General features: G+C 34.4%; 1 protein-coding gene across 1 annotated transcript in view; it reads left to right on the top strand.

The window, feature by feature from the left end:
* LRRIQ1 (leucine rich repeats and IQ motif containing 1) overlaps positions 1-18445 on the top strand; it is a 114901-nt gene that overhangs the window by 46732 nt on the left and 49724 nt on the right. The window contains 5 exon segments of the mRNA XM_086610728.1: positions 13738-13827; positions 14547-14671; positions 15266-15318; positions 15321-15360; positions 15707-15786. Coding sequence (XP_086466854.1) covers positions 13738-13827; positions 14547-14671; positions 15266-15318; positions 15321-15360; positions 15707-15786 — 388 coding nt within the window.

Genomic DNA, 18445 nt, shown 5'->3' on the forward strand with positions numbered 1-18445 from the left:
CAGGTGCTTCGGAAGGCAGGGAGAAAAGGAAGGAGTGGGGAAGGCAGGAAAAAAAAGACAACTCATTTCAGAGAGGCTTTCACTGTATCGCCCTCTGGTGTTGCCACACATTTCTTTCTTTTTTTTTTACTTTTTTGCTTTTATTGAGTTTATTAGGAAAAACAAAACGTGGGTTTAGGTGACAATTCTCAGAGAAAGTGTTTAGTTCAGATCATGACAGAAGAACCATGAGCTGACATTTTAATTTGCACAGCAGGCTCAAAGGCTGAACTGGGAACTGATGTCAAATAAGTTACTCAAGCCCGTAGTTTCTTGTGATGAAAAATATAAGAACATCTGTTTTCTCCAGAGTTGTGTATGTGATAAATTTACAGTGTGTATGCTCAGGAAGGATATACTTTGTTCTGTGAGCGTTTCAGAGTTCAAGATTAATGGCTGCAACTAGAATTATACCCTGCAATATTTGTCATATTTTTTCCTTCTTTGTTTGTTTTTTTTTTTTTAAAGCACATATCTTGTCTGTGCTGAAGACTTTGATTGTGATAAATGTGTGGCTTATCTATAATGGGTCTACGCTCTGCTCTGCCTAGCCCAAGCTAGCCATCCGTCACTCCTAGGTTGCCCAATTCCGTGTGTCTTTGCCTGTTTAGTTCTCTGCAGTTGGGCAATACCAAATCACATGGACTTTCTACTTCTGCAGAAACAAGCAGCAGAAGCTTGGAACGGTTTATACTTCCTATTCCTTCCTTTCTGGCCTCAGTGTTTTCTAGCAATGTGTTGAAGCAGAGCCAAATAACGACATATGATATCAATGGCTATCTGTTGGGCCTCAGACAAGTGTGCAGGGAAGAGTACATATTGCTGGGCTAAGAAATCCCATATGCTAGGGCGTGAAGAGGAAAATATCTGGACGCCATTTTGTGCTGCAGATTTAACTGTTGGATAGGGTGAGTGAAATGAGAGAGAAGGGCTTTATTGCAAACCAATACAAATGTACTAAAGCTTGTCCAAAAGTTTTTTGAATAGCCCACTATTTTGTGATGTAGTCATTGCTTGGGGTTTTTATACCAGTATTATGTAGATTTCAGTCATAATGATTTTATTCAATATTATCTGGCGTTCTACAAAGCCACTAGTGTGCAAGTACCTATTTAAACCATTTGCAAATATCTCAATGCAGTAAGTCATTAAATACCAGTCTTCATTAAATTAATACTTCATATCTTCATTATAAGTTCAGTGTACTCAGGGCTCTGTGGAAGGTAAGGCTGCAAAACAGCGTGGGGAAGACTCTAGTCTTTGCTAAACACCTTTGTTTACTTTGTTTATGCACATTGAGCAGTAGTATATTTTCAGTACAAGTTTGGCACCATATCATGTGAAAAATGGATTGCACGTGATTGAGCTGGAGGAAGGGCCTTTGTCTTGCTCACAATAGCATGGATAGTAATCATTTCACCTGAACAGTTACTGATATCTTCTTGTTTTCATATCAGCTCCCATACATTGCCAAAATATTCAGAGGCAATTGATGGCAGTAGTGTTTTGTGTCTGTTGTATTGTGCGATGTCAAATGGGCTGTCCAGATGAGACGAAAGATCTGGCTAACAGATGTCTCAAAAAGTACGAGCCTGGTATTTAGTGATATTTCATGTCTTTCATGTGGACTTTGGAGAATTCCAGCCTATATGCTCCAGAAGGCTGATCTTAAGGCAACCTTTCATCAAGAGTCCATCCATGTAGCAAATGATCTACAAGGCAGAGCTCCCTTTACTTCTGGTGGACAAAATCTGACAACACATTTGCTTGACACAGCTCTTACTTTCCATACCATGTAACCATTGACAATGTTGTTTTCCTTGGTGAGAATGTGATGTGAGCCAAATGCCAAATGGCTGAACTTGACAGTGTGTCAGAAAGCTGAACCAGTTGAATAAGATCTGTTTTAAGACAATTCTTTACTCAGAATATCTGCCTTTGAATAAATTATTGTTTTCCTACACTGAGTCAGCATGTGGGCATATGTCTTATTCTCATCAAGTACCAATGTTGATGGTTACATGGCACAGAAAGTAAGTACTGTATTTTTCAAAACTTCGTTTTTTGCATTTAGTTCAAATCAAGACTATCTAGTCAGACTTTTCAAAAAGAAAGTAACTTTGTAAGTTGAAACCAAGCTAAAAAGAAATGTATCACTGCTTCCTTCATCAAAGGAATAAATCTGTTGCCCTGAGACAAGTGTTTTTCTGCTTCTGAGCTTAATTATGTAGAATTTTAAAATCCAGTCTTTTTGACTGCTTTTGAAATTATTGACCAGGAATTTCCTTCATGTTTTTTTACGTATCCACACTCAGAGGCGTAGCTGTTCCTATTTTTTTGCTTGCCTTTCATGGCAGCTAAGTCACAGTTTTCTTTTTTTTTTTTTAATTTTTTAGGGGGCAGTGGGGTGCAGAGAAGAATAAAAACTAGCTCATATGTGTTAACTCTTGAAAAGTAAACAACAATTAGAACAATTTCTCCCATCTTTGTTATTCTTATCACATGTCCAAACTAGACACATATAATGTGTTTTGTTTTCTTTTCAGATAATCCTTCATGATACGATTTGTCTCAGGCTGTGAGCTTGTGATTGTGGGCTTGTGACAGTGATTGCTGTTTTCTAACTAGTGCCAGAAAATAAGTGTAGCTTATGGATTAGAAGGTCTCCATAACATTTCTTGTATCTTGACACTCTTACGCATGTCTAGCTCTTGTAATTGCTTATAAATGTCAGTTCCGAATCCAGCCTTTTGGTATTGTATGCTGCAAAGAATATGAACCTTTATTCGTCACGTTTCTTGTAAAGTTAACAGTGTTGTAGAAAAGCAAAATGTGCATGATGAAAATTTTGTTAGATCCATCCTCTTCTTTTGAAAAGGAGGGGGAAAACTCTCTCCTAAGTAACATATTGGAAGATCAATCTTTTCAATCTACTGTCCCTTGATATGATCCTGCTTCACAGAATCATGGAATCTTAGGGATTGGAAGGGACCTCAAAGCTTCTTCAGCTGCTATGTTAATGAATTGCATGCCATTCTCAGTCTGTGGCATTATCAGATACATAAAGCCTTTTTGCTACCTCTTTCAGCAATGATGTTTATCTAAAATGCTGAAATCTTGTTTTCTAGTTATCTGGTAGATATCCTGGCCTTGAAAGTAGGTTGTTGCAGTCAGTATCTGACAAAATAAACACAAACGCAGCTATTAGGAGTTGTGGCTGTCAGTGACACTCCAGTTTCACATCTCATGCAGAATGTGCTCTGATTGCTTTCTGGCCTTCCACATGAGATGTCAGTTCTTAATGCCACCTGAAATGTTTTTAATTTTTAAGCAGAAGCTATCTTCACAGCTTGTCCCTATCTAAGCCTCGGTAAAATAGCCAGATTCAAACAAATACTTTCCAAAGCAAAGCCCACTAATGATGCATGACACTAAAGATATCATTTGGAACCTGTATTTAGCCAAGAGTATAGTATTTTTCTAAATTATATTTAGCATGTATGACATATCAAAGTATAGTGATGTCATTAATGATACTTCCTACTCTTATTTCTCTAAAGACAAAGCCAAGCATCAGAATTGAATGAACAGGCCAAGCAATGGAAAAATGTATAAAAGTGAAAAACTTCTTAGTTCTGTGGAGTTTTAAACTCATTACTGTAGCCTCAAAGGAAAATCGTTCTCAGCCAAATGCATCATTGTAAATGGAAGTAATAACAGAGCCATCAGTTCTTCTCAGTGAGTGCATTTGCATCTGGAGTCTCTTGAAAGCTGAGCTAGAATTCCCAAGTCATTGAATATAACTTCCCTAAATTCTTTAATTTTTATGTAATTTTAAAATTGACATTTTAGTGTGGGTATAGATTGTGTTTAAAGGATCTAGTTAAATGTCTGGTATTTAGCATGTCCACATATATTGATTTCCATTGAAAAGGATTTTTTAGTAATGCCTGTTTACAAATTTCAGGAGCTCTCCCAACTGACTTGTCTGTGCTCTCGGAGAAGAGGCCATTGATGCAGCTGATATTGTAATTAAATTAAATAGCAATACTTTTGGAGGAACCAAAGAGGAAAGTGAGATGTCAGCTTCCTTTCTCCTCCACGCTTAAATCCATATATGTCTCATTCCCTGGACCTTGAAGTCCCTTTAGTTTAGAACACACCAGATGTTATCCAACCACAGCAGAGCTTAGCTCACCTGAACGTATACAAGTCTCAGGGAATGGATAGGATGCATCCAAGGGAGTTCAACAAGCTGCCTGATATCATTTTTAGGTCACTCTCTATCATCTTTGAAAGATTGTGACAACTGGGGGAAGTTACTGGTGACTGGAAAAGGACGGACATGACACCCATCTTTAAGAAAGGAAAGAAGAAAGATCCAGGGAACTAGAGGTCAATCAACCTTATCTCAGTTCCTAGGAAAATAGTGGAGCAAATCCTCTCATAAGCCGTTTCTAACCCATGAAAATGGAATTGGGAGCAGCCAGCTTGGGTTTGCCAAGGGCTGATCAACTTCGTAGCTTTCTATCACAAGGTGGCTGGCAGTATGAAGGGGGGGTTAGTGCGTGTTGCACACCTTTATTTTAGTAAAGACATTGACAGACTCCTCAGACTGTCCTCAAAATTTTTTGACCAAGGTGACTGGCAAATTGACTGGACTGCCAGGCTCCAATAGTTGTGTTCTGTGGTGCAAAATCCAGCTTGTGGATAGTAATTAATAGAGCCCATCATGAATGGTAGGGGGACTGAATAGTTAATATTTTAATTAGCAACCTGTATGATGGAACAGAGTGCAATCTCAGCAAGTGTGCAGATGATGCCGAATTGGAGTCAGCAGTCGGTATGCTGGAGGACCAGGGTGTTCTTTAGAGCAGCCTGCACAGATACACAGGACTGACTAGAGCCTCATGATGTTCAACAAGAACAAGTGCAAAGTCTGATGTATGGGTTAGAGTCACCCCATGCAACACTGTTGGCTAGTGACTGACTGTCTAGGAGGCAGCACCACAGAAAGTGATCTAGGGTCCTCATGGACTTTTCCTCACCATACAATTCTTGAGTTTCTAATTAGTGGAAACAGAGAAGGGAAAAAATCACACAAAAAAACATACCCTATAACACAATCTTAGTTTAACTACAAACTTTATGTCTAGTTTGTTCTTGAATGGAGTGGGCTAAGGAATCCTAAGTGCTAAATATTGTTAAAACCATCTCCTACTATTCAGTCGAGTCATTTTGTTTGTATGGAAAATACTTCAAAATTTTATTTTGATAAATAATAAATTTTCAACAAATATTTTGGAAATAACAGTAGCTATTGATCATTTCACAAATCTGAGTTTACAACAGGAAAACATCCCAAAGAATCAGCTCCTGAAGCTCTTGAATTCCCCAGAGAGTAACAGTGCAGGTCCCAAAAGATTTAAGGTGTTGAGACTAGTTAGGAATCAACAATTGCAGATTCGTTTGTGCATAATTTATCTCAAATAGAAGAGTTAGTGTCAGGGACATATAACGAGGACACTAAAAGTGAAGCTGAGAGATGATTAAGACATATCTTCTTTAGAATTAAGCATTTTAGTGTAAGCAGAGATTTGTTATCATCAGTTCTAAAAATGTATGCTTACAACTTAGTCCTTCTTTGTTCTTTATCTTCCAACTATTATTTGTTCTTATTTCTGAAATAGGGACTTTTAAACAAACAGGAGAAATCTTGAAATTGAATGAGATTTCTCATGTGACATGAACTTTGAAACATATAAAGGTTAGATGACTACAAACTTGTGACTATTTTTATTACTCTGTGCTTCTGCCTGACTTCTCTTCCTTTGACAAAACTGCAAGCTGAAGTACAGCGTTCTTTGCTATTGTGTTTACTAGTACTCATTCCCCAAGCTCAATAGAACGTTTTGAGTTATCTTCCTTTGAATTGTATATTCTTTGAAATTGTTGTACTAGAATGTACAGTATTTAAGGGGTGGGGATGAGTTGTCCCTTGGCTGTTTTTTGCTGAGCTTTTGACCATTGCCCCTTCAAAGTTTTGTTTGTTATTATCACAGAGGTAGAAGAACTTGGAAAAAGGCTTATAGGGACTAAAGTTTGTATAGTGTGGCGAAGTCAGAGAGGGGAAGACCTGAAGACTCTTGTCATTTTAATGGGGAAAGACTGCATCTGGGGTCTTAGAGCCCTTTTGAGGAGTGGCCTGAAGATCCCAGGAGCCTGATGTTTATTGAGGTGGGGTGGGGTATACATCTCAAAAGATTTTTGAAGTATACATTTCTGATGCTTACTTCAACCATGTCTAACCTCTGAAACTGAGATTACCATATACTCATCTGTATCTTTTACAACTGTATTCAAAAAAAGATGTAGGACTCAGAGCTTCCTTTGAACACTGTCAGGCTTAAGACAAAAATGCATTTCTACAAAAGTTTGGGTCACATTGGGTCACGTGACATGAACTGCAATAAAATTCAGACTCTTGGAGAGTTAATTATGTATGTACACAGTCAACATTTTTTGTGAAAGAAAACTTTTAGTCTCCCTGAAGTTTGCATTATTCATTTACTTTTGTATAGTCTGAAATAAATGTTTGCATAATTTTAGTCATATGTATTCAGAGAAATAACATAAGTACATCTATTATATTACGTATATTACATATATTATATGTATGTGTGAATTAGAATTTGAGGAGAACAATCAATTTTCTGACATTATGAAAGCAGTTTAGAAAAATTACGTTTGGAGAATACATTCTCCAATAAAATTTTCTTGAATGTTTTTCTTAACGGTATTGTGATTTTTCCATTAATTGTCAATATATCCTTCTTATAAATGGACAACTACACAACTATGCTTGTCCTCTAATTTTCCTACAAGAATGTACTCAAATATCAAGCAGCTTTTGTAAGTGTATAAAACCTCCTGGGATCAATTAATCGTTGCAATATTTCTTTGGAATCCATATGACACTCACTATTTTTTTTGACGTGAAACATTGTTTGGTTTTAGCAGTCGTAAGAATGCAGCTGTGCCCAGCTTTCTTTCCTAACTTTCTTGTCTTATATAAAGACAGAGTTGAAAAAGAAGCATTGCCAAAGGTTTAAAATAACCCTTATTACGGTGCTAGCCTATTATCTTCACCACATAAATATGGGAAAAAGCGTGTGAAAGACAAACCCAGAGAAAAAGACTTTTTTTCCTTCTGCTTGCAGTTCAGAGATCTGTTCTCTATAAAATGTATGTCTAACTGTCTAATTAAAAAGAAGTCTGTATATTTTTTTATAAATTGTTCAAATCAACACATTTACATGTAGTTTTAAAATGACAGAACTTAGACTGAGTTTTTATGATGTTGAAAATGGAATAGTGATGCAACTAATAGATGATTCAGTTAATGATGTCATATTTGATACTATCTTGGTTTTGGAAGCTTTTTAGAAAGTCTGAGTCTGAATTGGTATTCGACTTCCTAACATAGAACTAAGCTTTACACATGAAATTGAGTTTCTCAGAAAAGCTAGTCCATAGAGTAATCTGATTTCTAAAATGATCAGATGAAAGAAAAGGCTAAATACACAAAAATATTCAGATCTTTAATTTCAAAGGAAGCTTTCAATCACAGTCTATCAAAAATATATAAATGAGCATAAAAAAGTGATCTGGTCCGTCATTACCAGATTTAAGAGCTAAAAATTTGTGATTTCTTAAGAAGTTTGACAAAACTTACTTATTCTTTTAGAGAAGAAATTTCTAGCAAAGAATACTTAGTTTAAAAAGAAATGAAAGATGTTGTCCTGGAGTAGCATGATATTTGAATGAAATACTCCACAGAGTGAAATGTGTTTGCCAGGAACCAAGAAAGAAAGTTACAACTTTCTGCCAGATGAAAGACGGTACAGTATGGCTGGCTATGGTATGTCCTTTTCTGTTGTGAGTATCCACAGGGTTAATCTTCAGCATATGGTCCTTCTGCTTGACCACTCCCCCATCCCAGTCTCTGAGTAATTATTTAACCTACGAGATGTCTGACACTAGGAAAAGTAGTTCTTCATGTGGCATGTATTTCCCAAAGAGAAATTTTGTCAGCTTATTTGAAATAGTCATAGAATGCTGTTGAACATTCTACCTTGGATTAAAGCACTTTCACTTGTCTTTTTGTTTTAACTTTTTATCTTATTTTCTTGGAGTGAACTAGACTTTAGCTGCACTCTTGAAATATACTCACTAAAAACTAGGAAAGTTTTTACCACCGTGAAGAACTGTACTGAAACTTGTATTCTGTAGAGAAAACTAGTTGAAAGCTTCATTCTGGTTGATTTATTTATTTATTCTTATTATGTATTATTCTTATTAAAAATGTATTTGAATGTACAGAAGGCAGATCATTTGTAAAATTTGTTTGAAAAGGGCCATTGTAAAAATGACATTAATGGCCTGCCTCACTGAAGTGAGCAGAAGTCCAGAAAAACAGGTTAGACAAAACCAGACAGGTGAATTGAAGGGTGAATCTTTTTCTTAAAAGCAACGAATTCCACACGTTATTTCTGTGAAATTGTAATGTGGAATTTCTTTTTTTTTTTTTTTTAATAAAAGAGGCTTTCTTCCCTCCCATTCCTCCTATTCTGTTGTAATGCTCAGGAGCCAGTCATAACTCTGAGTTCGGAGTGAGTTAAGGATATTGATTTTCTTCTGCTTGTTCATATTCTGTTGGGTAATTTTCCTGTTTTTATCTTAAGATACTATATAAATAAAAGCACTGCATAAATATCAGTAAAACATTTTTTTCTGGCTAAACTATTCCTGTCCTGCAAAACAGTGAATGAGACAATGAAGAAACGAAAGAAGAAATGAAAGAGGTATAAGGGTTAGTTCTCCCTGATTTTCAAAAATAGTTTCACAGTTTTGTCAGATGATGATTCGTCTTGTGGTTCTGAGGTCCACCATGTTTGGAAACCTGGGGTAGCTTCAGCTGCCATGACAGCTGACATGTTGGCCTTTTGGAGTTAATCTACACCACTTCAGCAGTTATATGCTCGAGAGATATGAATGATTTGCATTCTTTCTGGATTGACATAGAGGTGACCTTGCAAACATACTGACTAGATGGTTATATTTGTAATAAGAGGTTGATTAGTGTTTTAAGTTGAGGGATCTTTTCCTAGTTGTTAGCAGAAAGGCCTTAATGACCAGTTTCCAAGGTCTGAAAGAATATACCAAGGAAGGATTGTCCTCAGCATATCCAGCTTCTTTCATTCTTTCTATAAGCATCTGCTACTGAACTCTTCTGGAAGCAGAGTACTGATGTAGACAGATGTTTGGTCTGACCCAGAACAGAGTTCTTACATATCAAATGCTGGCCTTTCTTTTTCAGCCTGTCTTGCATCCTCTGCTTCTAACCATAGTACAGTTTGGGGGATTGATTTGTTTTTATTATAGTCTTGTGATCCTCCTGATCTCAGAGAGATGAAAGGCAATATGTGATAGCGTTATTCACAGTTTGGACAGTTACTTGTAGAAGTACTTCAAAGCTGAGTGTAAGTTTGACACTGTGTCCTGTGAGCTGTTTTTTGTTTGTGGTTTAAATATGACTCAGAGCAGCCCAAATTACGTGTGTAGTAATTATAAAATATTATGTAGCTCCAGAATGTAAACTAGAGCATATAAAAGATGCTTAGAATTAGATTATATAAATAACACTTGCAGTTAACTCTGCTGTTCAGTAGCTCATTCAGTCGCCGTTGAAGTTAGTAGAACCATTCTCACTGACTTTGGTGGTTATAGAAGAGTTGAATTCTGTTCTGAGACTACAGAAGTTTAACGTTTGATGGTAAATAGTCGTTACATTTTGAAAAGCAAGGGATAGAACATATATTTGAAAACTGAAGGAATAGCAAAATGAAAAAGATTATGTATAATATACCATGAAAAAATAAATCCCTAAGCCTCCAGAGTTCATTGGTGAGCTACAAAATCAAGTGGAGAAAAAAAACCTGTAGGACTAGGCTCTCAACAGGTAAAAAATGTGTTGTGAATCAGGTTAACAAGTTCTTGATCCTATGGCTAATGGAAATAGCTAATACTATGGAAGTTTTATCATTAAAATTCAGACAGAAAACCCCAAACCCAGATTTATTCACGTCTTCTTCTTGTTGGAGAATGATATCAGGGATAACTATATTGTGTTTAATAGTGAATTTAGTGGCCTGTATTCTTTCTAGTCTTGGAACTATTTTGTATGTGTCCTGAACAGGAGCTAAATGAAACTAACATAAATCTAGGAAAAAAAAGAAAAAAAAAATCCTTGAAAAATTTGACAAGTATTAAAAATGTGTTTTGAACAGTAAATTAAAGTGAATTTATTTTTGTGAAGCTTTAGCAAAAAATTAGAAGATCTATGTATGTTTTATGTGCTTGTGAAAACTGAAACTTTTTTGAAGTAATTAATACAGTCTGAAACAAACACCGAAAGTAAAGTATTGAGAATACAGAAGTGTAAAAGATATCTTCAGATGAACTATGTGTGTTAAATCAACGTATGTGATTTGCACATACGTGTAAAGCTACGTTATATACCTCAGTGTTTATTAAATAAATTCCTTAATTTGGCTTATGAAATAAACATAAATATATTATGCCTATAACTATCAATGTAGTCCATACAATTAAACGTATCATTTATTTGCTTTATAATTTATCTGATTGTTTGTTTTTTTTTTCCTTATTAGACAATGTCAGTAGAAATGGATCTAGTTTTTAGCCTTAAGTATTGGTAAATCTGTCACAAACTTTACATTAGTTATAATTTAAGACTGTGTTTATGAGAGACATATGGACAGAAGTTTCTTGAACTTAGTGCTGTCAAACGTAGTGGGACAAACATAGTGGAAGAGCATATATTTGAAAATCAATTATGTGTTTGTTTTTGTTGGCCAAAGCAAATGACAGTATGGTATGTTTTTATAATATGCTACACATTCATAGGAGTGCCAAACGTGCTTAATGATAAATAAGTTGTCTTTTTTTTCTTTTTGTCTTACATATTTATACCTTTGAATCCTGCTTTTATATTTTCATTTGTGTTTCTTTTCAACACTTAGAACACTGAAAAAACATCTTATAGGCTATAAAAGAAATAAAAACACTGGAGAATATTAAAATAATAAATGGCAAACACTAGGAAAATATTTTGTGAGAAAAGTTTCAACCTAAATATTAAGAGCAAAGAATTTTAATTGGGTTATGGTACACCTATAAAGCAAAAGGATTCAATCAGTGTACTGCTTAAGTGATTCTTGTTCCAAAAAATGGACTACAATTTTGGAGTACTAGTTTTCATGTTTCATAATTTTATTGATTTCTATCACAAACAATTTCATCAAAGAGGTAGAAATTCAAGTAGCTAGGATGCAAGCTAAATTGAAATTTGACAGTAGAACTTGGATAATATTCACTGCTAACATAGGATGTTTAAGTACCCAGGTAATTAATGGATACATCATTGTACACACTAATTAAGTTGATTGACATTTACATTGTACAAGAAGTGGAAATCTACCTCTCTCCTAGCTATATTGATTCGTTTGCAAATAGAGGAGGAAAAAAATACTTCAGAAATTTGCCATTTTCATATACCTTTGTATACCAGCAAAGTTGAAGACACATCTTTTGCAGATGTTGAGTTTACCTGTGACTGGATTGCATGTCCACACTTTGAAATAAGTGAACAACTCTCATCTGAAAAACTAGAAATATGATTTACATAGTGCCATTGAAGAGTAAACTCAAAGAGGACAAGGAGGAATAATATCTAATTTCACTGACAGTTCTTGGTCAGATTTTCTCCCTTTTTCATAGTTAATCATTTTGACCATTCTGCCTATAGACCCCAGGCAATTGCAAACTTCAATATGTCATGGCTTTGTCTCTGCTGAGATATGAACTTGTCAGTTTAATCTTCTGTGTCCAAACCGTACCAATTTCACATCTTTAAATGATCGCCTTTGGGATTGGATTTGCTACAATCTACTTCTGGGATAGATTTTAACTATTTTAACTGATTTTTGAATCAACTACTCAGTGGTTATCGGCATAAGAGTAATCACTGAGGAGAGATAGGTTAGTGGGTTGTACGTAAATGTAACAGTTAAAGAATGGGATACATTTGTTTGTTGCATGCCTCCACAGTTTATTCACGTAGGTTTTTTAACATATACAACCATCTGAGAGAAGAGGTGTGGGTTAAAAAGGATAATGTTGTATATTTGTTGTCAATTGAAACAGTAAGAAGGGGAAGAGTGATAAAGATAATGTTAATAATTATCTGTTAATAATGAGGGCATAGAATTTATCCGGATTTATTAAATAAAAGAATGAAAACCGAAACATACTGTAATCAAAGAATAGGGAATTCCAGAAATATAAGAATGCATCCCTTTTAAGACATGAAAACAAAGGCAAAATTTATTGAAACTTATGTTAAAAGCAAGGTGAGAATGAAAGAGTAATAATACTGATTCACAGTTATCTTATAAATAAAAAGAGTGGTCTTATAGTCACCAAATTATGCTATCAGTACCTGAAGTAACCTTTTCAAAATAGCGGGAATACGATCCTTTTGTCTCTCAGAATTCCAAAGGGCTTGGAAGATCTTCTTGTTCCCCAGTCTAAGGCTGTGCAAAGTCGTGTTTACACAAACTACACAATAAAGTACCCAAAGTTCGGATAATTTCTCAGGATCAGGTATCAGTGCATTCTGAAATACTCTATGAATAGGTTAAAAGTAGTCCAGTTTCATAAATTGGACATTTTCAAAAGAACCAACCCCAGGCTCTTTGCTGCTGAAGTATGAACAGCCTGAATGACTGAGCCCTGTGTAAGTCAAGCCGAATTCTTCAGAGGTGTTTACTTACTGTGTGGGAGTAATTTGCTTCTCTCACTTATCAGAATATATTGAAAGAACATGTGGTCAAAAACTCAAGGACATTTAAGAAAAATAAGACATATACAGGTTTAGTTTGAAACAAAATCTAAATTTTGTTTTCGTGTAAGAAAACTGAATTCTGCCTTGAAGGGCTAGAGACACTAGTTAGCACCTAATTCTGTCACCTCTCTTCATTCCAAGCTATTATTTTAGTTTGCAAATTGATTAATTGAAAGAAAGTATACATAGCATTCGCTTTTTTAACCCCAGATTTCAATGAAAACTATTCATCAATTCTGTTCAACTCAACAAAAGCAAGTTTAACATAATCAGGCACCTAAATCTGGATATAAAATACTCAATTAGTCAAAAACAGCAAACAAAGACGTTAATGTCTTTGGGCCTGTATTTTTTCAGAGTTTGGCAGCCTTTTTTAATAACGTGAGTTTACTAACAATATTGGGATAAAATCACAAGAATTTGCGAAGGAGAGGATGCGTCTTATTTGAAAAACAAAACAAAACAAAACCAAAACCCAAAAAAACCCCACAACCCACAAATACTGTTAATCTGATTTGTTTAAAATAAAACAGTACAACACAGCATCTCCAAAGTTTTTTTAAGTGTGATTGCTCTGCAGGTGGCAGTTCTGATATACAACTTGAAAACACTTGAAAAGTATGTAAGACAATTTAAAAGAGACTTTGCAAAAGTTATCAAAACTAAACTGATTTTATCAGTGCACTATTTGACTTTACTCATTCATACAGGCGGCATTAGAGAAGGAATGGCTAACTCTAGATTCCACCCGTTTCCCTTCAAAAACACTCCTGCTCTCAAACCAGCTGCACTGGCCAAAGGTAACATGTCACAGAAATTTCTTACTCTTCAGTCTTTACTCATTCCTTAAGGATATGCTATTCTGGGGTGATTAATATGACAATCTATTGACTTGAAAAACACAATTACTTTTAGAAGTCTCAGACTTCCTCCTCATCTCCAGATGCAATTTTTCTTTTGGATTTTCTTTCATTTGCCTAGTTTTTTCTTTATTTTGGATTTATTTCAACACTTTACTTCACAGTAGCAAAAAAAAAAGGCGATGTGCTTCATCTGTACATTTGGCAATGGATTAAAAATTGCTAGTTGACACACTACTTTAAAAATACCAAGATCTGCATTATATGACAACAGCTGAATGTTTTCAGAACAGCTAAAGGTCATTGAACTGTAATGTCTGCTAGTTATTTGATAAACTTTGAAGTTTTAGCTTTTTGTTTTGGTAGGGTTTCTCTTCTTGTTACGAGCATAGTATTACTAATGTTTTATTTCCTACAATTAAAAGAAAGGATTCTTATAAATGTATAATTCATTATATTTGGGGACATTAAATATAATTAAAGTCACCTTTTTGCCCTAGTAGTTAGTTGAAGGCAAGGTCTGTAATGGGCATATCACTATTAAGAATACTTTCTGTTAAAGTAATAGACTCTGCAAACCCTGGTGCAGGTTTACCTGCACATTTTAAACTCAGACTTGCAGGAATCTCAACTGCAATCTTTTTCTTTCTTTTACTTAGAAGTATTGTAGGCCTTCAAATTCCAGTGAACACTCAAATAGCTCACCATTGTCACCACAAGAGGTTTGGCAGTGTGTTAACAGACCACATTCATACTCAGCAGAAAATATCCACTTTCATAGCAGGTAAGTATAAGTAATGTGGTTTTTTCATTATATTTAATTCATTTGGATTTGACAAAAATCAAGAGGAGAACTTGAGGCTGTTTTCTGATGCTTTTACTACTTTTGGTTAATGTGATATTACTGGAGTAAAAATGTATTTACTTATTAAAACCAAATATATTTAAATCAATTGCAATTTTTCATTGACTACCAGAATTAAGAATGTAAGAATATATATGTGTATTTTTATTTATCTAGGTTTGACTGTAAATCATAAAACTTGTGTTTTTTCATATATATCATAACATAGATGTTGAAATAGAGATTTTTAAGACTAGATAAAGATTAAAAGGGATTTCTTACACAGCTGCATTCTTGTGGAGAGAAAGGACTGAAATATGCTTCAAGTAATTGAAATGTAAACATTTCAAATTGATGGCAGACTTTTATTACTCTCCAAGATAAAGCCTTTCTGGAGTATTAAAATAGATTTTTTGTATTATTTCCAAGCTTCAACAGTGCCTTTAAAAGGCACAAACAACTTGCAGAATAACAACACCCAAGACCCTTCCTTATTTACCTATCTTCAGTACCGCTCTTATACTTTGTTTTCAGGTCAGGGAAAGGAACAATGTCACAGCTCTCTGACTGGAAGGAAAAAAGAAATTTTCATTCATGTCTGAAAAAGAAGAGAAAATTTCAGAAGAATGGTACGTTAAGCTTTATTTGCTCACAGAGTAACTTCTAGGAATAGATACAGTATAGTTCGCTGTTGTTACTTGTTTTTTCTAAGTTCCACCTTTCAAGAATATGTTTTCTGCCAAAATAAAAATTATTGTAGTTACTTTTACAAGTGTCTGAGAGACTAGCTTAGTAAATTGTAATAAAATAATAAAATTAAGCATTGCAGCTATCTGTGCAATTCAGAAAGTTTCATACCATGCATAAGAAGTACTATACACTTACATTCTTTTTGAAAAGTGCATTCTACAATAATATGCAGGTAGTGTAGCATAATATATGTGAAATGTGAAGTAAGCTTTTCTCTTCCCGTAGGGGTTTTAAGGATATATCTACTGCACAGCTAATGCTGAAGAGGGCCCATAAAATGAAGCCCAAAAAATATAGTAATAAAATTTAGGTAAGTCAACAGTTAAAAAATGGTTATGTTGATGTAATGTTTCTATTCTTAAATCTCAAAATAGTAACTCTCTTTTAAAATGTTTGCTTGCACAACATTAATTGGAACTCAGTTTAAGTCTTTGTAAATAAATCAATTTGTTCCGGTGATAAAATAATCAGATTTTGAAAAGCATTCTACTGGATTTTGGAGTTGATTATTTGGCAGCTGTGTTAAACAGAAATTTTGTTCCTTTTTGTTCATGTATCTTTTTCTAGATATGGATTTTATATTTCTGCACTTTGTGCTTCTTGTATTTTTCTCTTGGGGAATCTGAGGTTAAAATTATTGATTTATGCAAGAATTACTTATGAAAATGACCATTTGATACATATGAAATGAAATGTTTTTTGTATTAATATTCACTGTGGAAATAGATAATGCTTATCCAGCTTGTCTGTAATTGTCTTCTGGTTCTTCTCAGATACTTCCTATGTTGATGAACGTTTCTTAGAATTGTCAACTGTTAGTGCAGTATGCTAATACAAATGTTAATGGAATATATTAATAAAAATATTAATAAAATACTGCTGGTATAAGAAATGTTCAAATGTGTAAAAGCCTGACTGACAGTAAGACATAGCTCTAAAGTCTACCTTTATTTACATTTTATTTTTTTAAATTGTGGCACAAGCTGCAGTTAATTTGTATAACTGCAAATCTCTCCTGTATTAAGTATTGAAAATATTGAAAGACATTTTGCTCCTGGAAGGGAAAAAATTCAGCATACAGATAAAGTTAAGAAAGTGTTTCTCTGTATAATTTTTTCTAGTTTAAATATCATCCCTAAAACTCAATATGACAAAAAAGATCTCTAGTTTAAGACAACAACAACAACAAAAACACCACAATAAAAAAAAAAAACCACAAACAAAGGAGAGAGAAGTATGTCATCAACAAACTATGCTTTATTGTTATGGAAAGGAGAAAAATGGATAAGAGGTTAAAGTAATTCTATTTAAATCTTGACACCTTCTCATGATGCCCTACCATGTTACCTAAAAACCCCATAGTAAATATCTGGTGTGCAGATGAATTTTTTACATGTGTTCCATTTGGTGGCCTTTGTATCATGTTTTAATGAATAGAGCTTATTAAGTTATATCATCTTTTCTCCATATGCTTTCTGGTTTATGTTAGTAGTAATTAATCCAGTCGTAAATGTCTGATTGAGCATATCAGATTTGCTATCCTATTTTTGTTGTAGTTCTAATGGCTTTTTTTTATATATTTATATTCACTTTGTCTAGATTATTCAATATGGTATATGTGTGTTGCGCTTTTTAATGTATCACTTGGAATATTCTCAAACAATGTTACTCGTGTTGAAAAATTAACAAAACTTTTGCACAACGTTTTTATAGGTTCAAATTTTCTCTTCTTGACACTACCTCGCATAGAATTTTCTGTCTTTCTGTTACATCAAGCACAAAAATAACTTGTATATATAGTTTTTCTCTATAGAGTTCTCTGACAGTCATTAAAATCACATTCTTTTTTCAGGTAAGCTGAAAGAGTAATTTCCAGAACCAAGAAATATGACTTAAAATATTGCACTCCCAATCCCTTTTCAGTACAAAGATTGTCAAGCCAACTAGTCTTTCTCATACAGCAGACTGACAAAGTCAGTCCTTCCTTGGTCAGTAAGGACCAAACAGACTTTAAACCAAGTATTTTCATCTTAAACTGATGCTAAAACTCAGCTGTTGTGCTAAAATTCATCTTAATGGAATGTTCTCTAGGTGAGAAGAATCTCCATGTATATAATTATGTTTTACTTCAGCTACCTTCTCTGAAGCAGTAAGAGTAATTCAGAGTCTGGTTGAACAGAGGAACTTCACATCGATAGACACCTTATCCTGAGGCCAGCCAGCTCCACATCAGGAAACTGTAACCGCACCTGTTAGGCTGCTAGTGTCTTTCTTGGATCTCTGTGTGGTACTGCTCATGCTAGAATACTTACAACAATTCCAGTATAACTAGAAAGAGAAAGAATTGGCAATCTTAGGCCATTGTTGTGAGTTCAACCCTGCCAAAGCAGGACTTCCATAAGAGACTTTATTCCTTCTAATATTTAAAAGTAAACTGAAATTCAGCGGAATAAGTACATGTCAGCATTGTCTTTTAATGTTTCCATAGAAATTAGCATCCTATCACCTTCATCTCCTCTTAAATGAGCTTCATCCATCTTGTACTTACTGAAGCTGCCTATGCAATCTTGCAGGATTTATTTTTAGTATTATTATTGCTGTTCTTTCTTTTGAATTTCCAGGTCCTCAGTGTTGTAATTGCAACTGTTTCCTTTTTAGCATTCTGATTTAAAATAGTTGAAGTTATGCTAGCTACAATAAAATTATTTTGATCTGTAGTGATACAGATTCCTGCCCACTAGAAAATAAGTAGCCAGCATACAAATGAATATACAAATAAATTATAAGCTATTACCAAATAAGTTGATAGCTTTTATGCTAAGATTTCAGCATCATCATAAACATCTTTTATGTGCTATTGAGCTCTTCCATCATAATGATCTTATTAGTTGCAGGTAATGCTAAGGTACCGATGGATTTTGTAGGAAGGAATGACCTGTCAGAGTATGCTGTCTGCTTTCATAT

The sequence above is a fragment of the Tauraco erythrolophus genome, chromosome 4 (assembly GCF_009769465.1).
Source record: "Tauraco erythrolophus isolate bTauEry1 chromosome 4, bTauEry1.pri, whole genome shotgun sequence".
Classification (NCBI taxonomy): Eukaryota; Metazoa; Chordata; class Aves; order Musophagiformes; family Musophagidae; genus Tauraco; species Tauraco erythrolophus.